Genomic DNA, 23,456 nt, shown 5'->3' with positions numbered 1-23,456 from the left:
CTCTAGCTGCTTTAGGTTGCTAGGAAAATGACTGTTGGGTGAAAGTCAAGTGGCAAGGAATGGGTTTTGTTATGTTTTCCCCCTTTTCCGTACCAAAATGTTGTTGTATCTTAAATCTTCATCGAAGCATGACTGCTATGTTGAGCTGGCATTTTACAGTAACCACTTTTGCAATAACCATTTTCACAATGAGTGCAAGATTTCCCTTTTGCTGGATACAACTCACAGACTCGGGAAAGACGATCCGCATTTGATAGTCTATTGCTTGCACTTTACATACTTGTTACTTACATTATATTCATATGGGACCTGGAAGGATTGTGAAAGGCACATGACATAGATGTTGAAAACTTAAAAAAAAAAAAATCTGCTCTGGCTAAAAATGAAATGCTTATATATATAAAAAAATAACTGGGTTTTGTTCATCATTTTAGTTTAAGAGAATGTGGAAGTGCTGACAAATTGTAAAGGATGAAGAGATGGTTAAGAGGAAGCAAACGAAGGGCGCTTTTCAAATGAAGTTTGTTGGATTTTTGCGAAGTGTTTATTCAAGCCTCCTTCTGCTCCTTGGAGAACAGGATTCGTGACTAGAGGAGCTTGATTTGCGTTGGATGCTTTACTGGGGTTTGCTTCCTCTGGCTCCGAAAGGTAGTCGGCTCTGGAGGGACGCCTACCAGCCGCTGTGTACAGCAGGGGCACATGACAAATGAGGCTCCGACAGACGCAGCATCCACTTAAAACTGCCGAGGAAACTCGGGAACCGAGGAGGGAGTGTAATTACTCGGAGAGAAACACAGGCTATTGCCATCATGAGATACATCAGAGTTACCACCAGTTTTCCCCAAAGTTAAGAGTACATTTTAAAATGCACTCTGTTACAAACGCCAGCGACTCTCACGTTGGTTTATCTTCCAGTTAAGAATTTTCCAGAGAATCCCGGCTACCCGCTGCGGCCACCGCCGCTGAGGACGGTGCTGCAGCCGGCAGCGGGAGCCGTCCCGCGGCGCGGCGAAGCGCCGAACAGCGCCGGCTGCCGCAGCACGGCAGGAGCCTCGGCGGGCGCCGCCAGGCACCTGCTCCGGCTCCCCGGGGGCGCCAGCTCGGCCCGTGCCGGCATGAGGCGGCGCCGGCGCCGGCTGCGGGGGGCCGGGCCGGGGGCGGGGAGCGCCCCGGGGGCGGCCCCCGCGCCCTGGTTGGCGGCGGGCGGCTCCGGCTCTCTCCCGGCGGCACGTGGTGCGGGCGGGGCGGCGGAGACCGGGAAGGGGAGCGGCGCCTGGGGGTGAGTGTCCGCTCGGGTAAGGCGGGGGGCGGGCAGGGTCCTCCCGGCGTTTCCCTTCCCCTCTGCTACTGCCCTCCACCGCGCCGCGGCCTCCGTGGCGGCGGCCCCGCGGCCGGCCACAGCCCTGCCGCTTCCCGTGGCGGGTGCCGGGGCCGCCGCCGCCCCCCAGGCCTCGCTGCGCACAGGGCCCGCGCTGCCGCCCGCCGCCAGGCCGCCGAGGCGGGGGGAGGCCCCGGGGGCTGCGGCGCGGCCCGGCGGCCCGGCAGCGCGCCTGGGAGCTGCTGTGGGGCGCGGGGTGATTGGGACCGTCTCGGTCGGTCAGAGAGAGCGTGATGCTCCCGCACGGCAGCGGGGCCCGGCTGCGCGTTCCTCTGAGGCGCTGTAAGTCAGGCTCTTGTCTTCCTAAGGCCGCCCCACGGTTGTCAGGGCTGTCGTGTTGGTTACCCTGCCTGGGCACCGGCCCCGCTGGTCAGTGCCGTCGTGTGGTGCCTGCTGCCTGGGGGAGAAAGGCTGAGGCCACCTGTTTTTAGAAGAAAATGGAAGAGTTACGCTTTCTGATCACTATCGACTGGGACTAGATAATAGATCAGGGGATCTTATCAGTGTATATAAATATGTGGAGGGAGGGTGCGAAGAAGATGGAGCCAGGCTCTTTTCCATTGGTGCCCAGTGCCAGGACAGGAGGCCATGGGCACAGACTGAAACACAGGAGGGTCCCTCTGAACATCAGGAAGCACCAGATGTGGCGTGAGGGTGCCCGAGCGCTGGCACAGGTTGTCCAGAGAGGCTGTGGAGTCTCCCTCCTTGGAAAGTTTGAAAGCCACCTGGACATGGGCTGGAGTAGCAGGCTCCAGGTGGCCCTCCTTGAGCAGAGGGTGGGACCAGATGACCTCCAGAGGTCCCTTCCAACCTCAGCTGTTCTGTGATAACGAGCTTGTAAGTCAGTGAAACTGTAGCGCACATTAAATTGCTGTTACCTTAAAGAATAAACAACTTGCTATACGTAACATCCATTATAGCAAGCGCAGAACTGGTTGATATGTTTTAAACAAACAAAACTGCTTTGCTACACAGTTCTAACTTTACATTAATACAAATTGAATGAGTTTTGAAGAGTAAAACAGCAACAGAAGTTTTGTGGTGTTACTCCCATGCTTCTGCATGATATTTTCAAACTGTGATCCAGGGGCATGCCACAGACTACATAACAAGTGCAGTAAAAACTCCAGTGAGACAGTTTTTTATTCATACTGCAAATTCTATTTTCTATGACTTCCATTTTGTGCCATGAAGTCTGGGTGAATTTTGGACAAAATGCTTGAAATAGTTGAAGTTGATAAAATTGAAGAGAGCTGTTAATCTTGGAGGGCACAAAAAAAGTGCACTGATAATGCAATAAACATTATTTCAGGACAGTGAGAAGACCGTTAATATAGGAAGTGTTTGTTATTATGCTTCTAAAACAACATGACCTGGTTTTGTTTTGTTTTGGTTTTGAGCAGGTATTTCTTAATCAGCTAAAATGGTTCTGAAGAAGAAGGAAATTCAGGTAGATGCATTCTTTCTTGATCAGCAGCAGCTTGAAAAACTTCAGAGTAAGTGGGGTGTTTTTTTCTGAACTAATGCGTAATTTCTTATTCTGTTAGAATGTGTTTGTGTAGCTGCTGAAATTAATCTTTTTTTTCTTAAGTTTTATTTCTGGTGGTTTTGTTTTGTGGGTTTTAGGTGTGTTTGCTCTTTTGTGGTTTGTTTTTATTTTGTAATGACAATGACTTCTTACTTTGGCAGAGTTAAAAGAATCCTTTGGAGCATTGTGTCTTTGGTTTGAAAGCTCTTTGCTTTGTTTTATCATTGGTGGGAAGGTGGTAGAAGGTCCTACTTGTGATCCCACTTGCAGGCCTGTAATTCAGTGCTACCTGAAATACTAGCCTTAATATGTGGGATAATGCTGAATTTCAAAGAATCAGAGAACGGTTGAGGTTGGAAGGGATGTCTGGAGGTCATCTTGAGTGTTTTTTCCCAGTCTTTGTATTTTCTGTAGTTAACTTGATTTAAAGATACTGTTCAAATGCTCTTTCATTTTGTGGTGTTTTTTGTGTGTGTGTGTGTGTGGGGGGGGGGTTGATATGTTAAATTTCCAGTGGTCTTTACTTAAAAAAAAAAAAAAACCAAGAACCAAAACCCAACAAAAAACTAATGCAAGATTTGTATACTAAAGTTACTATGAGGTGCTCCTTATGTTCTAGTCAGCACTGGTGAGGCCACACCTGGAGTGCTGCATCCAGTTCTGGCCTCCCCAGTACAAGAGAGATACAGACATACAGGAGAGAGTCCAGCGAAGGGCTGCTAAGATAATGAAGGGCTTGGAGCATCCCTCCTATGAGGAAAGGCTGAGAGAGCTGGGACTCTTCAGCCGGTGAAGAGAAGGCTCAGGGGGGGTCTTATCAATGTGTAAAAAATACCTGAAGGGAGGGTGTAAAGAAGACAGAGCCAGGCTTTTTTCCGTGTTGAACAGTGACGGGATGGGAGGCATGGGCACCAACTGAAACACAGAGCTTCCCTCTGAACATCAGGAAACACTTTTTTAATGTGAGGGTGACTAAGCACTGGCACAGGTTTCCCAGGGAAGTTGGGGAGTCTCCATCCTTGAAGGTGTTCAAGAGCTGTCTGGCCATGGTCCTGGGCAGCCTGCTCCAGGTGACCCTACTTGAGCAGAGGGGTTGGACCAGATGACCTCTGGAGGTCCCTTCCAACTTCAACCATGCTGTGATTTTGTGAAACTGGTCTTCATACTGAAGATGAGGTCTACTATTATTTTACAGTGAAACTTGTATATTTTTAATTTGTTAGGAAAAAAAATGGTGTTAAGGTATTGTAAGGTGGCTTAAGGGATTGTGGCACCAGTAGGTTTACTGGAACAGGTAAAAACCCTAAGAATTAAGCAGTGTTTTCTTATAAATTATGTATTGTTTATACTCCTTATTGTAATTCCTTTCTAAGAAGAGACTCTTCTTCCAAATGTAGGGTTTTCAAAGGCTGAAGAGCAAAACCTGGCATCTCTGCTTCTGCACTGTGCACAGCTCAACAATGGCATCCAGCAGATCCAGTGTATTAAAAAAGTAAGACTTCACTGTTGTTAGTGTGGTTTTTGGTAACTGACAGTGTGTCATGTGCACTGTTAATGGGAAATACAAGTCTAAAATAAACTTTATAATGTTTTAAACATTCCTGGAAAAAGGTGAAAAACAGTTGTTACAGCTGCACATGCATTAGGTAGAAATGTAGTTCTACTACTTAAATTAGTAAGGGCTACAGTTACTGTAAATGATGGAAGGCAAGTGATACCAAGTTTCCTATTTTGTATGTATGTATTTTTGGTATTAGAGGTGTTCTTGGAACATTATTCAACACCTGAAACTCAACGGGATATGGTAGAGGACAGTTTTGCACCATATACTTGGATGAGAGGGAATTCTGCCTCTGTTAATGTTGAGGGTATGTCCAGAATTTTTGTTGATCATGTGTTCTGGTGATTATAGATAATGCCATTGGTGGAGAAGATGGGTCAAAACTCTGCATGTGATCCCATGGTTAAAGCTTGTTTGGATATTTTGGGAGAGACATATTTTTCACTGGGTGTGAAGAATCCCTTGAAAAAAGTATTAGCAAGGTAAAAAATTGAATACTAAGCCTTTATTTTTTTTAAATGCTTTCCTTACCTAGAAGTCAGTTATTTCTTGTGCACCACAAATTGCTGCACTTTAGTTACTGAAAATTTGGGTTACTAATATATGAATATGTACTGTTTTTCTTTCTTGCTTAGTTAAAAATCTTAATTATAAATAATACAATGTATCGTTAGATAAATAACTTTAAAGTGAAGTATCATTTTTGATCTGTTTCATTACTGGAAAGACAACATAACATGTAATTAGCACTTTGAACTTTAAAATCCAATATTAGAGTAGAAATTTAAAATACTTCTGTTAAAGAAAAAAAAATCTGACAATGTCAGGAGAAGGCTGTTCAGAGGAATCATAACTAAACTGTGGTTTCTTGTGCCTATTTTTATTGCAATTAAGTTTTTCTGTTGCAAAATTACTATTGTATTTCTTTAGTGAACTTATTACAGCCTTAACATTTTTAAGATCCAGTGCTTAGCTGTCTTCATTTCTATGTCTGAAAACATTTGTTGTCCCACTGAGAGATGGAGGGCTTCCATCCTGTATGTGGTTGCATACCAGAGCTTTACGCTCCTTTGACAGGTTTTCTAGCTGCAAAATTAGAATGTGCATGTTTATTTTAAAAGAGAATATGTTTTCATGCAGGAAGCAACATCTATCTATTATTGGAGTTTTAGCTGACATTGACTTTAGTCAAGTGGATATTTAACATCTCAGTATGAGCTGACTGATTGTGCTGTTTCTTACTGTTGCAGTTCACTAAATGGTCTTCCTGAACGATTTATGACGTTAGCTGTACAGAGCTTTGTATGCTGCCTTAGGGAAGAACTGAAAACCACAGACGTATATTTGTACAGAAAAGTACTGGACAACCTTGCTTCCTGTATGGAGGACTTCAGCTTAGGTACGATGACATTGAATATTTTGTCTTCTGTTTTAGCTTGCTCAGCATTGATTTGCATCTTGGTGCGGCACCTAATAGTAATATTTACACTTTATCTATGTAAAATAGATAGTATTGGCTAGTATTCAGTAGTTAAAATTTATTTTCTTTCCTCTAGGTAGAGCAAGTGTTAAGAGCCTGTTTGAAGAAGGTAAAGTTCATATTTATAGTAGAATAAGTTTCACTGTAGCTTATTGGGGGGGGGAGGGTTGTATCTGAAGAAGTAACATGAGGTAGGCGTAAAGATCTATCAGATCCGATTTCCTCCTGGTTAATTTTTAATAACTAGTACCCTCGCATGGTACTTTTTTGTCAGAGACTTTCCCTTGATTTGTACCTTTAATTTCCAGGGGTCAATCTTGCTTTATTGAGCAGCCCTATATATAAATCTGAAAAGGTGCCAGTGAGCGATTCTTAGAGGGCTGGGGGAGTTGGTGCTGCTTTACGTGAAGTATTCTCTGTCCTGTGCCTCATGATGAAGTTGGATGTGGTAACACTGAGCTGTTAACAGCCAGTCTTGACTATAGCAAGCCCAGGCCTGCTGCGGCAAGAATTTTGTTTGGCAATAATTTTGCAGAAGTCTGATCTACTGGTAATACGGGATAACTTGACGTACTGTGCCCTCAGCATGCAGGTAATGTTCACACCTTCCTGTGGGCCTTTTATTGCTGCTCTGTCTTTAGCTCTTGGTAATTTCAGCTTTTCATTGAGGAACCAGAACAGGATTAGGCCAAGTGGTTTGGAAACTCTTGTTTTGTACCAGGTTGTTGCAAACCAGCTTGAGATTTTGCTTTAGTATCGCTGCTTTGGGTCTGCACTGAAATGTCGGTTTAGTTTGTTTATGGAGTGGAAGAAACACCACTATATGGGTAACTGTTCATTGTGTCTGGGTATGATGTGTATGTGTGATTGCTTTGCTAGAATTTTTTTGTTCAATTTATCTTTTAAATAAATTCATACTGTAATTATTTTCACTAGTTCTTCAGTTTCTGCAGAAGTCGTTACTTGACATACAGGAGGAAAACAGGCAAGTGAATTCAATATGAGCTGTATTTTATCTGTTTTTATTTCACTCTTGTCAGATAATCTGGTATGGTTTGGAATATCACTTTGATAGCCATACATTGAAGAAAGATGGGAATGTAATTTTACAATGATACATATTTTAGATTAAAAAAAAGCTGCTGATGAGTTTCTTTTCTTTTGTGGCCATATGATGTTATAAAATAAGAAAGGAAAGAAATAAAATTAAAGGCAGTAACATATAAGGCATTGATACTGTATTAGAGCTACTACTCTTGAGGGAGGCCTTTGAGTTGTGGTTTTGTACCTGAATTGTGACTGAACACTGTAATTAATAGATAAAATTATTAAAATTCAGGTAGAGTAATACTCTTCCACTTTCCATTTGTGTTTAAATCAGTATTGATACTCTGTGAAGTCTGTCACAGGAGTCATCATTTAGTATCTTAACATTTTCCAGCGTCGCATGAAGTGAATCTTTTTCACTGTGGTCTCTCATCCTGTACCCAGAGGAGAAGGGTGCTTAGTGAATTGTTTTGTACATAAAAGTTTACGTGTCGTCTGTCTTCATGTTAGAAGAAAGTCAAATCATAGAAATACGCTTTGCGCGTGGAGGAACTGCTTGAAAAATGAGAAAGCAGCAGCACTGTGTTCTGTTGGTCTTTAAAAAAGTTTCTGGAAAAGTTCAGCTCTGCTCAGGCAGAATGAAATGAGTGAAAGTTTGTGACTGGAACCTGCAGAAACTGTAGCAGAATTTGTCGTTATGTTTGTTAATTTCATTTTGAAACACTGCCCTTGAGTCTGCTTCTTGTTTTCCTATAGTTACATATCTGTTCACCTCAAACAATAAATCAGTTTTTACCATTAATTCTATCTGAAGTTGGCAGAATGTAGTTTTCTGGTGATGATGAAGAATGGTTTAATTTCCTTTTTGTGGGCATGTCTTGTCTTTTTTTTTTTTTTTTTTTTTTTTTTTTCCCCCCACAGAAAGAATCATGGAAATCACATTGTTCAGACTCAGTTGATGCATGATTTACTGATAGCCATTAAAGTTTCAATGATGCTTGTACAGAAATTACAAGAAAATATCCAGGGAAGTCTTTGGAAACACCATGAGTCTTTTGTTTGGCAAAGTATGTGTAGTTTACTGAAAAGCTCCACAAACTTCCTAATGGATGGTAAGTAGAGTAAGATTCAAACCCAAATATTTTTATTAAGCCAGTCTTGTTGTCTTTGTAGTAAACACAACCTGTATGTATAAAAACTTAGTTTAGCTTGAATGGATTGAACTGCTGAGATAAATGGGAGTGGGAGCAGTACTAGGTCTTTTGGCGAGCAATGATTTGTAGATCGTAATTTTGGAGTGTACAGCTTAACTTTTCCTGCTATAAAAAACCAAGGTAAATGCTATTACTAATAATTTAGGAAGTAATACAAATACTTTTGAGACTCACCAAATGTCTGTGCCTACCAAAAATTTATATATCTGTATGAATTATGCTGTCAAAACTATTTGTTGGTGCACTATAACTAATTGTGTTTACTTCTACTGTACAAAAATATCTGTATAAGAATTTAATATAAATGTCAGTAGGCTCTGCCACAGTCCTCCTTGTCTTACTGGGCAGTTCTATATTTTCTATCTGTTAAAAGGTGTTAATAGTTTTCTATTACACTAGAGTATAAATTTGTTAAATACTTGCTATCCAGGTGGACACTACAGATTTGTGATATACAAGTAGTCTAGGAAAATTCAATACCATCTTTATAATTTTGATACATAGTTGTAGCCCACAATGTTTGCTGCACTCTAATGTAAAATTCTTTCTCTGCCGTATAGCAGCGCTCCTGCAAACTGTTCAGACTACCTCAGGACTGGCCGTTATTCTGTTCACTAAAACTATGTATGAGCCAGCTGAAGAATTACCTTCCTTGGTAAGTGTATTTCTTCCCTAAGACTGTGAAATGTCAGTGTCGTTAATCAGTGCTACTGGTGGTGTTCAGAGGCTTTGCTGGTACGGATAGCAGGACTTGCCGACCTCTGTATCAGTCTTTAATTGGAGTGTAAATCCTTTATTCTCTCCTTGCCATATGAAATCAGAGTAGGGTTTTGAATTTGAGAAAAACAATGTACAAGAAATCTCTTCAGATCTTCTGAGATTCTCAGTTATGCATAAAATAGCTTTTCCTCTGTGCTGAGATCCTCTAAATGGGTGTTACTTTGCTATTACAGGTCAGTGACTTGCTTCTTGGGTCAATAAAACACACAGATGTGCCAGCATGGTTTGTGAGTAACTGTGGGACTCTGTGTACAGAAGAATGCCCTGACTCGGTCCTTCTCTTTCTTTGCCATGGAGCACTGGCTATGCTGGAATGGAAGAATGGCAGCATGGGTGAAAATGGAGAGAAACTACTATTGGATATTGCATCAGTCTTGTTGTCTTTGAGTTCAGAGTAAGCCTGTTTTTTGATTTGTATTGTTTCATGTTTGGGAGGAGGGTGTTGATCTTTTTACTTGTATTTTTGCGTGGCTCATGATCCTGGTGGAGTATCCCTTTGATGTTTTCAGTGTAATGATACTAGTTTCTGCCACAGATTGTGTCATCTTTTTAATATATTCAGAAAAAACATGTCTTGATATTGTGTAGACAGTTTTAAGTTACAATTTTCTTTTGCATGCTGAAATGAAATTTTGTTTTTCCAACATAAGTGGGATTAGTTTACCAACTACCTGATGGTAAAGTATAGCAGAATCAGTTGTTATGTAGACAGATAAACTTTAGTTTCAGGACATTGCCTCCTGTGCTTTTAAAAGTACAGAAGAAAACAAAGTGTGCCAGTGAGTGGAATACTTGAAGTAAGATGAGTTTAATTTTTTTTCTGGTTGCAAGCATTGACTGCTTGCATCTAATGGACTACCAGCACTGTTGGATAGGGGATTAAAACATGTATCCAGTTCCACCTTTGTTCCTGCCTTGGAGGTCAGTTTTGTGATGTTGTTTTTGCACATATGGTACTCGGTTTTTATGGTTTTATATGGCAATGAAAAATTTTCCTTGTATTTTCAAGAAGCATGCAGTAACATAGTGCTGCTCATATATTAGCATGTGGATATTAATTTTTATTTTTGTTTTTAAAATAGCAAGTGTAGTGGCTTGTCAGGTTTCTTTTCCCCATATTTAGGGGTTTTAGCTGTGACCAGTTAACAGCATGTCAGGTAACTAAGCATACACTTTGCAACATCGAATTCATCACCTCCTTTTTGTGTTGGTTCCTTTTTGTCCATGAATGGTTAGTCTCTCCTTACCTGTTTTAGTGTGAGATAAACTAATGTGATGAATAATTATTTTGAAATAAAGAAAATATCTTTTGAAAAAATTGACAAATGGAAATAATGAACTTTTTTTGTGTGTTCTTTTTAAAAGGTTAAAAGAATCCAGTATGGCAATGTCTTTGTCTAGAATCCTTGCTATTTGGACTAATTCAGCACAGGCTGCCCTTGTTTCAGGCTCCCCAAATCTAAAAATCAAACTTAATGGGAACTCGGACATAATTGGGAAGCTGCTGGAATACATTTATACACACTGGGAACATCCTCTGGATGCTGTTAGACACCAAACCAAATTGATATTCAAGAATCTTCTTCAGATACACCGAACCACCATTACTGGATCCAATGAAAAATCAGACCCATTCTTTCTAAGGCTGATAAAGCATTTGCTAAGCTTGGAGTGGCATGTAAAAGGGAAATATGCTTCTCTTGGCTGTCTTGTGGAATGTGTGGGCACTGAAAATATACTACGGTTGGACACAACAATTCCAGTACAAATTTTGGACATGATGAATGATCAGTCTCTTGCACCCTATGCTAGTGATCTTTTGGAAACCATGTTTACCAATCACAAAGCCCATTTTACTTTGAGTTTTCAAGAAAGCACCTGGATTGACCAGTGGCATGACATCTGGGTTTCTCCTCTTCTAGTAATACTGTGTGAAGGGAACCATGACCAAACTACTTATATAATAGATTACTATTTACCAAAATTGCTCAAATGTAGCCCTGACAGTCTGAGCTACATGATTAGAATTCTTCAGGCTTCTGCAGATGCTAATCTAGGTAAGAAAATAAATATCGTATTTGTAATTATGATTGTTTTTTTAAAAAAAATCTCAGAAATGTAATTTCTGATCTGTTATAATTAATTTGGGAGAAAAATTCCAGATGGCTATTATTGATGTTAGTATTTCAAGGTGGAATGCATAATAATCATAAGGGTGTCTTCATGCCATGAGCAAAATAATTAGTATTCTAATTGTGGGTGCCTTGCTGTTCTCTTTACATGCCAAGCTTTGTTACATACCGGTATTTTTTTTCTATGATTTTTCTGTTCTGCTGTTATTTCTTACACAGTCGTGTCTAGTAACAGGGCTTTACAGATTAGTTTTGTTGCAAATATGTGGGTCAGGATTTATGATTCTCTTATAGTTTTTGACATAATTTAGTGTAATTCTAAAATAAGGGATTGTGAGGTCTTACAAGGTCCTTTTTTCATATGATGTGTTCAAGACAAAGCTTTTTGGGAACTAGGTGATTTAGAACTAGTTTAATCTATGACAGACACTGTCTTTTGGGGTTTAATGGGTAAAAAAATCAAAGGGGGGTAGGGATCATGTGTTGGAAGTATTGGGAGTTTCTGACAGGCATTGCAATTAGCACATTGTGTTAATCAAACTGTGATTGTTACTGGTTTTTGTTTTTAGGCTCTCGCAGTACTAGAGGAGCTCTTGGAGCATTAATGGCATGCTTAAGAACAGCCAGGGCTCACGGACACCTGGAACTTTCAACTATGATGAGCAATGGTCTTGTATCTACTGAGTGTATAAAACAGGGTCTAGTTCATCAGCACAATCAGGTAAAGTGACAACTTTTTTATGTGTCTTTAAATTAGAAGAATTGCTTCAATCCTAAATACTGTGTCAGCATTGTTTTAAAACAAAGGTATCATTGTAGGTGCCTGTAACTCTTTTGTGTTTAACATCTAAATATCTTTCAGGTTTGCATTGATGCTTTAGGTTTGCTTTGTGAAACGCATCGTAGCACGGAAATTGTGTCTATGGAAGAAATGCAATTAATTCAGTTTTTTATGATGTACAACTTGAACAGCCAGTCTCCTTCAGTAAGGCAACAGATAGGCTCTTTACTCAGAAAGGTAATTTCAAACTATAAACAGTGTCTAATGTGCCTATTACGTTAGTCATTTAGCATTTAAAAAAAAAAAAATCTGCTAAGTATGTTATGAAGTTGCTCATCTGAAAGAGTAGAAGTTCTAAGACCAGGACTATGTTGTATGTATTACCCGACTGAATGGTGGTAAGTCATCGCAGGCAAGGATGGCTTAAACAAAAAAATTAAGTGATAGGCACAGTATCCTGATATGAATGGTAGTGAGTTACTTAACCTGTCAGCATATGCATACTTTACCAATAGCAAAGCAGTGTACCTTGTGTGGCCTTTGTTGTGGACTAAGAGTGTGCTTATGTAGACTTACCAGACCTCAGGCAAATTCACAGTCACTTGATCAGCCTCAGCCACCTGACTTGGAAGACAAGGTGGAAGAATATTAAAGAAACAGCATGACATGTGGCTGTGCTGTTATAGTCTGCAGGGATTGAGTGTGTCGACGTTGTGGAAGTTGCCAAGGTCACATGTCAATCATGGTAGAAGGATACGGATAAAATGAGGAAACCATGTATGTACAAGGAATGTTCTGGAAGATGTTAATGGCAAAAGAAAGCAGTGTGGAACAAGAAGATAATTAATTTGAGATGGGAAAAATGAGGGAATAGGTTTGGCAGAAACAAAAGAGAAGTCCATCTCTTTCCATACTTGCCTGGTGCAGACTGAGGAATGAGATGGAAAAATTGTGTTACAGGGAGTGTAATAAGAAAGGAAATAATACTAGTGGGTAATAAAAGAGCTGGGGGAAGCACTCCTTAGGTGATTCAAACTGTGAGAGACACTGAAGCTATAAGAATTATATGCATTAATTGAGCTTTTTTTAATAGAGGAATATATGTCCCACAGAAAATGGGGAGGTGGGAGGAGAAGACTAGGCATGAATTTGAGGAGGAAGATGGAAGAAGGTGTTGGATGTGCAGAGGGAGGGGGGAAAAGGTTGGTCACAAGAGAGATGCGGAGCAAAAAACTTGTTTTTGGAGTGGAGAGAGAAGGATCTGTCCTGCATTATACTGCATGCAAACTTTTTAAAAATTGCAAGCAATATGATCTGGAAGATAAGCTGAAAATCCCCCTTTCCCTTGTTTAACTATCAATGATTCTTGCCTTACCTATGTTTTGCTTTTGTTTTAAAAGTTATTTTGTAGGATACAAGAAAGTTCCCAGGTGCTTTATAAATTGGAGCAAAATAAAACCAAGCAAAAGTTACTTGAAAACTCAACTAAAAGGCATCCTTTGGGGATTTTGCAGCAATATAAAGTAAGTTAGACTGCTAGAGATACAGATGTAAAAGGTGGGATAGCATTTCTTGAAGATAGCTCATTGTTCTGGAGAACGCCTCTGGGTAGGTTAGGCTGTGCCTGTACTAGGAGATAGTGCACTGCAGAAGGAAGAAAATTGTAAAGCGAAACAGTGCTGAGGACCTTGTCCACTCTGTATGCACTTATGCAAGTTAATTTTGACTAAATGTACTGTTGTGTCATGAATTGAGTGCTCATTAGTATTTGGAGGGTATCTCTAAGGTTAATTTTGTCCAAAAGCAATAAAGGTTATTTTCTGAGGGATTGCCCCACGGTGTGAACTGAAACAGCAGTAAGTGGGGAATGACTGGAGATGTACCCCCAATCCAAACTAAAATTTTCAAGTAAATGTCCTGTCAGCTGCTGGCAGTTTAGTAGCAAGTTTTAAATGATGTGCGTTACTGGGGTTTGAAATGGAGATCTGTTGAGCTTCAGCCTTTTTCTAGCTCTCCAGAATGATCAGTGAGAGAATGAATGACAGAGCTTCAGCACAAAGACTTCCATATAAAAACTTCTTTTGTATTTGTCCTTTTTTCCTATTTGAAGGCTCAAATAATCAGTTTCTTGTGTTAAACTGTTTCTTGTCTTGTGTTCTGCTTTTCTTGTTCAAGTAATTTTCAAGGTTTTGATACAATGGCCATATTTTTGTGGGAGTGGGGAAGGGAAACTTTTTAAAAAAAAAAAAAAAAAGTTTGTCCAGCCATCACTGTACTCTAGGAAACAAGAAATTTGTCAGTACTACAAAGGCAGGCCTCCCGTTCTTCCAAAATTAACTGTAACGTCATAATTTTTTGGGTAACATGTAAACCAGAATGTCCTGAATTCAGTTACTTAGGCTTTTATTTGCAGGGCAGCAAGTAAACTGTCTTAAAATTTTTCTTGTGATTTTCAGGATTTCATGTCATCTGTATGTGACAGACTTTTTGAGGTACTGTTTCCCGGTTCATCACACCCAACCAGATTTTCTGCACTAACTATTTTAGGATCAGTAGCAGAAACATTTTCTGTTCCAAAAGGTGAGAAGCCTAATTTATAGGCTGTAGGAATGGGAAGTTTTGAAGATTCTTTTATGTCAGCTATTCAATTTCTGTCAAAGTAAAACAGTATTCTTAGTCCTTAATTTCTATGGCATTTCATGTGTCACTTTCATTTTACCCGAAGGAAGCATAGTAATTTTTATTGGAAAATGGAATATTGAAGTAAATGCAGATATTTATGGTGTGTTGAATATCTTCCATAAATTGGGATTTTCCTGCATAGCCTGTTTTTTAGCAAGGTTTTTCAATGAATTTTTGTTGTTATGAAGAAAACTTTTGGACAAGATTCAATACATTTGATAACTTTATCCCCTTTTCCTGTTCTAACATCTTGATAATATGCAATTCAAAACGTTGAGACCACAAAAACTCTTTATTGAAAAGGCTTGCATATTCTCATGATATTATTATACTAAATGAGGAACAATTTAATTGGACAGTTTATGATTTTTGTGCTGCTGTTATTTTAAATTTTTTTTACAATGTTATGACAACCCCAGTTCAAGAAGTATTAGTTAGAGCCTTGGAGTATTGATGGTCTTGCTAAATCTTGTGTCTGGATCATATAGCCAACATAAAAGTATGCTTTCAGTCTTAAATTGTAATTTTTTTTTTTTTTTAAAGAAATGAGACATGTAAGATAGAAGTTGATTTTGCGGAAGAAGGAAAAATGCCTTCTTGGTAGATCTTTTCTCAAAAGCCCTGATAAATCATGAACACGTTAATTTTGTTGTTATGAGTCTGTAGTATGTTGTTGCTGCTTTTTTTTTTTTTTTTTTTTAAGAGAAAGTTGTATTGAGAGTTGTTTATAATAGCAGCTTTACGATTTCAGAAGCCTGACATTACTTCTATAAAGGAGACTTGGCTGCTGTTGTGTTCTGTGCTGGAATGTGGTGCACTTGTTTACATCTTAAAACTTCTGGCTTCTTACAGCATTAGGTCCGTCGCCATAAGTCATGACTGCTTTAAATCTAAATTGAAAGCAAAAAATTGTAATGGCTTCCATTTTAGGGGATTATTCCTATGACAAAAAGAACCCCAGAAACCAAACCCCAAAACACACTGAAGTTTTAAACCTTTTTTGAGAGAAATTATTTTCTAATATTATATACTTCCAGGAAAAGAATTTTTAAACAAAGCTAAAGTAAAGGTTATTTTCAATGCTGAATTTAATGTGAATAAATGGGATTCTGGTTTTGGCAATAAGTTACTTTGTGTTATTGAGAATCATTTTTGGGATATGGGAACCTTTTTTTCCAATGATAAACATGACATTTTAAGACCTAGTAAGAGAAGTAATATTAAAATAATGCTTCAGCTAAAATTTTATTTCCATGCTTCTTTTAGTATAGCTAAGCGAAATGTGAATACAGTGCTTATTCTGGAAAGAATTACAGCAAAACTGTGTAAGGCATTGATTTCTTTGAACAGGCCAGGCACAAGTTTTTCAGTTGGATCAGGAGATTGATTCTACTCGTGTCCGAACTTTGATCCAGTGTTTTGCCAGTACTTTTGAGGAAGTAAAAGTTCTAGCGTTTGGACTTTTGATGAAACTACGTGATGTTGCATTTAATTTACAGGTATGTAATTAAAAATAGTTTAAGGGGAATAATTCCATGTAAGATGAATATTCTATATTATACCAGGTACTTGGGTTAGGTACAAAGCATAATTCCTGAAAATTAGAAGTTGGTCTACATTGCCTGCAGTAGTGTTCATTGCTAGCATCTTCTATATATTTTTACACAGCTTCTGCCCTGTTGTGTTTTAACCCCAGCTGGCAACTACGCACCATGCAGCTGCTCGCTCACTCCCCTCCCACCCAGTGGGATGGGGGAGAGAATTTGGGATAAAAAAGAAAGAAAAAAAAAAAAAAGGTAAAACTCGTGGGTTGAGATAGGAACAGTTTAATAGGACAGAAAGGAAGAAACTAATAATGTTAACAATAATAAAATGACACAAAAATAAAAGGATTGGAATATACAAAACAAGTGATGCACAATGCAATTGCTCACCGCTCACCGACCGATGCCCAGTTAGTTCCTGAGCAGTGATCCCCCTAGGCCAAGTCTCCCCAGTTTATATACTGGGCATGATGTCACATGGTATGGAATACCCCTTTGGGCAGTTTGGGTCAGCTGTCCTGGCTGTGTCCCCTCCCAACTCCTTGTGCCCCTTCAGCCGTCTTGCTGGCTGGGCAGGAGAAGCTGAAAAATCCTTGACTTAGTCTAAACACTACTTAGCAACAACTGAAAACATCAGTGTGTTATCAACATTCTTCTCATAGTGAATCCAAAACATAACACTATACAACTACTAGAAGGAAAATTAACTCTATCCCAGCCAAAACCAGGACACGCCCTTACCTAAGCAGGCTTGTTTCACTAATGGATGAAGGAGTTTGGGAAGTTCATTGGATATGACTATGAACTATCAGGGAAATAGTTAATGCAAGCTGCTTGCTTAGCTGTGGCTTCTCTTTGTAAATGATAGAGGCATTTTGACTTGGTTACTCTTGTATTTTAAGAAATTTAGTTCTGTTTTTCTTTTCCTTTCTGACTGGTCTCAGATTTCGTTATCTGACTGTCTTTTTTGATTTCTCCCAAATTTTGCCCTTTGACTCAATACTGATTTTTGTGTTGTATTACTTCATAAAAAGTTACTTTTAAATTCATAAGTACTGGTGAACAAATATTGCTTCCTGATAAACTATGCTTCTCTGTGATGTCTATTTGCAGATAAAACACAGTATTTTGGAAAAAAAAAAACCAAACCAAAACCTCACCATCCTCCTGTGAAGTGCAGTGTGTTTAAATACTGCTTTATAAATGACTGTCCCCATCCTCAGTGTGTATGTAATTGTATCTTTGCTAAATACATACACATGCATGTTTTGAGTATAAGGTTATCAGTGTAAGGTTATCAGTGTACAAAATGTGTTTCCTAAGAAATGTCTACCAGCTAACTTACTGAAAAGCAAGTTCTTAGATTCCAGGGTGCTAAGTAGCTTAAATAAATCAATATGTAAGCTCAATAAAATGAGCAATACTGGTTGGTTTTTTTCAGGATTCTGAAAATCTAGATCTCCTATTCCAAGCAGCAATGGATCTTAGCACAAGTACCAAGCCATACGATTGTGTCACTGCTTCATATTTGTTGAACTTTTTAGTACATCATAAAGGACTACAGCATATTTGTTTAGGAAAATGGCTTGAGCATAACCCCCAGATGGATGAAAACACATCAGTAAGCACAGTGGAGAAGAACACTTTAGCAGGTAAGCTTTTGGGGAAATGACCCCCATGGTTTTTATGTTTATTTGAAACCTTACTGCTTTTCCTTAAGGCTTTTGGTAGGAGGCATAATGAGTAAGAGATGCTTATTTCTAATAGGATTTTAAGTATATTTTGTTTTGCTGTTAAGAAGCCAGGTGCCTTAGTAAGATCTTAATCTAGTCCTGTTCATGTTGAGGCTATTGAATATTCTTAGAAGATGGCTTTTGTTATTATTTTGATCAGAGGGAAAGTGACATTGAGGCCCTGGTAGCTAGCCTGATGAAGCTGTGCACATAAAGTGCAGGAAAGGAACCTCTGCTTCTTCTAACAGCTCGCTCACCCAGAGCGAAGGCAGCCGTAGTTGGTCTGTGTCATGTTCCAGTACTTGGTATTTTCAGCGCTGCCCCTTGGAGCTCTGTCCACTTGGAACCATTTCTGAGTGGTTTGCAGTCCAGCACATGCATTTCTGCAGTAATTAGGCTTTGTTCGCATGTGGAATATTTTTCTTTGGTTTGTGCCTCTGGATGAAAGCTGAGAGACTCTAGATCTGGCAGATTTGGCAAATCTGTTTAACAGGCTTCCTCCACCTTTTGTAATCTGCCATAAAACCAAAATCTTTAAATTCATTATTTGTAATAAAGCATTGGATGCAATTTGTAGTAAAATCACTATTGTATACTTTTTTGTGCCATTATTGGCTTCTGTACAGATACCTATTAATACTTTCTTCATATACAGTGAAATATTTCGAGATATGGTTGTGGTTGCCATGAATGAAGCAAATGGATGGGTAACCTCATGTCTCATTGTTACAGAGCATCTCCTGTTGTTAGTTATCTGTAGTTCATTATTTGGGTCTGTAATTCATTCTGATTCTGACATTGAGATGCCACGTGGTATAAATATAAATACAAGAGGCACATGTATCCTTGAAAATTGCGCAGGTTCTTTAGTGGCTAACGTAAGATTCAAATATTTAACTGTAGATTTCAGATCTTTAATATTCTGCTGAACCATTTGTTGTATTAACCTGGTTCTAAGGATGAAGTCTGACTTTTGGTATGTGGTAGGTAACTTCTTTTGACTTCATCATGAGCTGTGGGATTGTCCCTGAGAACAGGATCTGGGCTGTGCTTTTTGCAGCTGCTCTTTCATTGGGACAGACTAAATTGACTATAACAGATACTGCTGGAGTTTAGATAGCTGAAAATCAACAATAACTTTTATTTAAATGACAAAAGAGTGAAAAGTGTAAACAAGGAAATTGCTGTGCATTTTCCATTGAATTGTTGTGTAAACAGGCTTTATTCCTATTTCTTTAAAGCAGATTTGTTGCTTAGAAAATACAATATATGTATGTATGTATAATGCAGATATGTACTTCTTAAAATTTTAGTTATCAAGCTTTTGTTGGTGAATGTTGAAGAAGAAATATTTCAAGCTAAGAAGTCTCTGCTTCAAGCAGCAGCATCATTCCCAATGTATGGGAGAGTGCATTGTATAACTGGTGCTTTGCAGCAATTACCTTTTAAGTAAGTAACACATACTGCTAAATAGTAAGTCATAGCTCCGTATTTAAGCACAGTGGCAGAGCTGCTCAGGAGAACACAAAAGCATGCAGTGTTATTTGTAATGAAATCCAGTACCTGTGGCTTTTAGAACTCTTACTGGCTGCTGCACTGTTTAGCTAGCTGTTGGGTACTTCCTTTGTATGTATTAAACTCAGTCTTAGGACTTTTCAAACTGTACCCTATTTACACTTTTCATAAATACTGTTGTGAAAGTGTTTGTAATTCAGTTCTTTCTTTTAAATATAAAATTATTTTAAATCCTTGTTGTTGTGTTTTGTTTGTGATTTTGTTGGGGTTTTTGTGGGTTTTTTTGGTTTTTTTTGTTTTTTTTTGTTTGTTTTTTTTTTAAGTAACTTGACATTGGTTGCTGAATGGAAGGAAATGGTTGCCAGGCTCATTCTGATGTCGTACAAACTCTCTGCTGTAGTATCACCAGTAGTGCAGAGCTCATCACCAGAGGGTCTTATTCCAATGGACAGTGATTCAGGTAAATAAACAAACAAAACGCCAAAAGAATTCTGTTAAAATCTAAAGCTCCTGAAGTTGTTTGTCTCACAGCGATTTAGAGCTAGCACCCCTCCCTTTCAATTTCTCATTTTATGTCATAATCTTAAACCACTCTTTTGAATTCTGATACAGGCTGTCTTGACTTCTGCACTAAAAATACCCCATTTGCAGATAGTGTTGTTGCATCTGTTTCAAAACTGATGACTGTAAAGTCCAGTTTTCTTTCTTCCTTAATCCTTGTAATCACCATAGTTTTATATTTGTTTTTTAGTGCTAATAGCTTTCTTTTGTAGTACATACCCAAAATGAATTACATTGTATAAAGAATTGGAAGTAAAAAAAAAAAAAAAAAACTATCTTAAATATTTCTCTTGTTTAATGTGTAGAAAGTGCAGGTCGTCTGCAGATGATTCTGCATGAGATACAACCACAGGACACGAATTATTATTTTATTCAAGCAAAAATTTTGAAAGAACACTGCAAAGTAGAGTCTGAAAAGGTGGCTGACCACAGGCCAATGGATAATATTTGCACAGAAATGAGAGGTAAATCCAATGCTGTATTAGTAATTAAATCAAGATATTCTTTACAGACCAGGCATTTTACGTGGGTGATCAAAATTGGAAGTTACTTGCTCTGTGTAATGTTTCAGTTCTACAATAAATCTGTCAGAAGCTAGTTATTCGTGGACATGGTTTTAAAGACTAATTCACTGTGTTTCTGGAAGACTGTGGTTAATATCTCTTAGAGCACAAGTGAAAATGAGTTGTTTTGATATTGGCCTAGACTCTATTGCCTTAACTGCACTGGCCAGGTAACCTTTAACACCTTTTCTGTCAAGCAGCGCTTTTAATGCGTTTCTTGTTGAAAGGTATTAGTGTGATTTCCCTCTCCAGTGTACACAAGACTAGTGGGGAATATGTTAATGCAATAAAACTTGTTGCATGAAATTACATAAGCAGAAGCTTCTGTTTGAAAGATTCCAGTGGTAAAATGTTAGATAGTATTTGTCTACTTTAATGAATAGCAGCTATGAAATTGAGTCTTACAGTGATAAAGAAATTGTAAACTTTTGCATATTTAGTGTATGCCAGAATAAATGTACAGAATACCTGTACATTTTTAAATTTTATAGTTTATGAAAGCTTTTTAAGTTTTAAATATTTGAACTTTCTTTCCTCACATTTTTTCCTATGTTTAAAATTGTTTTGGTTGGGCCATATGTTTTGTTTCATGAGAAGTCTGCAAATATGTTAAAGTGGCACAGTGGCCACCAGATGGTGATATTGCATCAGAAATGGGATGCCTTTGCCAGGTCTCTTACTATGGGAGCACGTGAGTTAAAAACCAAGTAACATACGGTGAGTGATGGATTGATGATTGACGTGGAGTTTGTTGGAGCCTGGCTCCAAAGTTGTAGGTGTTTGTATAGTTCAGTGTGCAGATGAATACCGATTGTGACCAAAAGATCTCTGCTCTTTAAAACAGCAGTTGCTGCCTTTTCCAAGTGGAATAAAGTACAGTGAGTGGTCAGGTCAGGAATGGAAGCAATTAGGGTCAGCAAAACTGAATTATCTTTTGAGTTAGCAAGTTCAGAAATTTTTTTTCATAGTTGTGTTTTTGTAAGAAGATCAGGCTAAATTAAGTTTAAGTTAAAAGTTTACGTCTGAGAACCTTGACTTACACTATTTTACATTTGTTGATTTTTATTTTTAAGGTAAAGAAAGGCAAACACGTGATGTCACAGCTCAAATGGTTCTTGTATGTTGCTGGAGAAGCATGAAGGAAGTATCTCTGCTCTTAGGGACACTGTGTAAACTTTTGCCTTCACACGCTATATCTGAACCTTCAGATGGGTTAATTACTGTAGAACAGGTAGGGAAGTGAATTTGATGAAAAAACCTTCACTTTCTTTTGCGGTGGGAGGGGAGGGAAGGCAGTTTCCAGAAAATTTTTTTCTTAAATATACATTGTGAATGGGAGAAGTTATTTTTATTGCCGTGTTCTTCCCGTGGTTTTCTTGTTTTATTATACTTGGTTAACAGTCTACTTTTCGAATGAAGTGGTATTCAGAAGGCATAGCTACAGTAGTAACAGATAAGTGAAGAATTATACATAGCTAACAAACTCAAGGAATATTCATTCTAATTGTATTGGGTTATTTGTAAGATGTATGCTGTGTTTAGGGATACCAATACCTGCCTGCCTGCCTCTCTGTCTCTCTCTCTCTCTCAGTATATATTAATCATTAATAGAGTTGTTAAAAATCTTCTAAACTGACTTCATATTCAAAGTGTCTTTTGTTGCATTTTGAACTCTGGATGTTGGGATTTTATTTAAAGCTCTTCATTAATTGAACTTCATAATCAATAACTCTGAAAGTCAAACATGCTGACTAGTCACAGTCTTGACCTCTGTAGGAGACTGAGTTATGAGTAATTTGTATGTAATGTGACTCTTTTTTCTTCCAATTTTTTTGATTTAAGAGATCAGAAATATTAATATGCTATTTGGGTCTCTTGTAGAATGTTGACTGCAGTGTTTACAAGAAATTAGATTACCACAGGCATTTATTTGGGAAATACTTTGTGTTTATTAAATTTTGTTTTTTAATGGATGACCTTTTTATTTCCATATGGTTTCAGAAAAACCAGTCTCTACATGGAAGATTGAAATATGCAAGATGTACTACTCTTTAACCTCTCTTTCCAACAGAGAATACTTGCTTAGTTTTTCCTTAGGTGTTAGAACTTTCCATCTTAAAATAAATAATAGTATAATGTACTGCAGTTCTTATTTCTTATGTTATCTAATGTTGTGGTGTCATGGAAATAATGTTAGTATCTTTATTCTTGAATTGTCTCTAGCTTTCATGTTTTCATCTGGTTAACAGCTGTGCTTGCACTGTTGCAGAGGTCTGGACAGTAGATGAGAGAACAGATACGCATTTCCACCATTAAGTTCCTTAATCTGCTCCAAGTCAAAAAGGAACTGGTATTTTAGAATGAGTCAGCTACAACTGTAGCATCTCTATCTTTATTTAGAAAGCAGACATTAGTAGTTGCTTTTTCAGAAACGCTACGTTATTAAGCAAAATACCTTCTTTTCCTATAGATGTCTCATTAGATTCTTTATGCTTCTGATGTATTCCTGTAAAACAGAATGTCTGCGTTCTAATTTGAAGAATGCAAATTGATGAGAACTCAGTTCAAAATCCTAATTTTCCTCAAGCTTGCAAGGAAATACACAAGGAAATACAATTTGGCTGAAAGTATAACAAATATTATAGGAAAAAGTGCGGGCATTTTCTCTGCGCTTTTTGTAACAGGCATTACTCTATCATTAAAAAAAAAAAAAAAGAGAGGGGATTTCATCATAAATGACTAGAAGTGTCAATACCAGAACTGCTGTGGCTTCAGTGTTGAGAAATAAGAGAATTGGATTTTGGTATCATATGCATGTAGAGCTTTCCCTTAAAATTGCCTGTTCTTTTCTTTATTCTGTAAGTATTAAAAGAGATTTAAGAATACAGAGGGGGAAAACTTGAGAGAAACCTTTATCATATTGCCTTGAGTCGGCTAAGTAATTGTTGAGAAAAATC

At 38.3% G+C, this 23,456-nt stretch overlaps 1 protein-coding gene across 4 annotated transcripts in view; it reads left to right on the top strand.

Annotated features, from left to right (window-relative positions):
- Positions 1-1,191: 1,191 nt before the first annotated feature.
- Positions 1,192-23,456, top strand: part of THADA (THADA armadillo repeat containing) — a 171,908-nt gene continuing 149,643 nt past the window's right edge. The window contains exons 1-21 of one of the 4 annotated variants that reach the window (XM_052805700.1): positions 1,192-1,279; positions 2,782-2,874; positions 4,304-4,398; positions 4,819-4,949; positions 5,718-5,866; positions 6,024-6,056; positions 6,884-6,932; positions 7,916-8,106; positions 8,769-8,863; positions 9,162-9,382; positions 10,354-11,045; positions 11,690-11,841; positions 11,983-12,138; positions 13,302-13,424; positions 14,358-14,481; positions 15,934-16,082; positions 17,569-17,779; positions 19,174-19,309; positions 19,699-19,835; positions 20,242-20,400; positions 21,573-21,730. In XM_052805700.1, coding sequence (XP_052661660.1) covers positions 2,802-2,874; positions 4,304-4,398; positions 4,819-4,949; positions 5,718-5,866; positions 6,024-6,056; positions 6,884-6,932; positions 7,916-8,106; positions 8,769-8,863; positions 9,162-9,382; positions 10,354-11,045; positions 11,690-11,841; positions 11,983-12,138; positions 13,302-13,424; positions 14,358-14,481; positions 15,934-16,082; positions 17,569-17,779; positions 19,174-19,309; positions 19,699-19,835; positions 20,242-20,400; positions 21,573-21,730 — 3,234 coding nt within the window. In that variant the 5' untranslated portion in view covers positions 1,192-1,279; positions 2,782-2,801. Of the gene's footprint in view, positions 1,296-2,781; positions 2,875-4,303; positions 4,399-4,818; positions 4,950-5,717; positions 5,867-6,023; positions 6,057-6,883; positions 6,937-7,915; positions 8,107-8,768; positions 8,864-9,161; positions 9,383-10,353; positions 11,046-11,689; positions 11,842-11,982; positions 12,139-13,301; positions 13,425-14,357; positions 14,482-15,933; positions 16,083-17,568; positions 17,780-19,173; positions 19,310-19,698; positions 19,836-20,241; positions 20,401-21,572; positions 21,731-23,456 lie in introns of those variants that run through there. The other 3 variants (XM_052805699.1, XM_052805701.1, XM_052805702.1) reach the window with 3 other exon arrangements.

Source organism: Harpia harpyja, chromosome 13 (genome assembly GCF_026419915.1).
Source record: "Harpia harpyja isolate bHarHar1 chromosome 13, bHarHar1 primary haplotype, whole genome shotgun sequence".
NCBI lineage: Eukaryota > Metazoa > Chordata > Aves > Accipitriformes > Accipitridae > Harpia > Harpia harpyja.
This window is presented reverse-complemented; position numbering and strand designations above follow the sequence as displayed.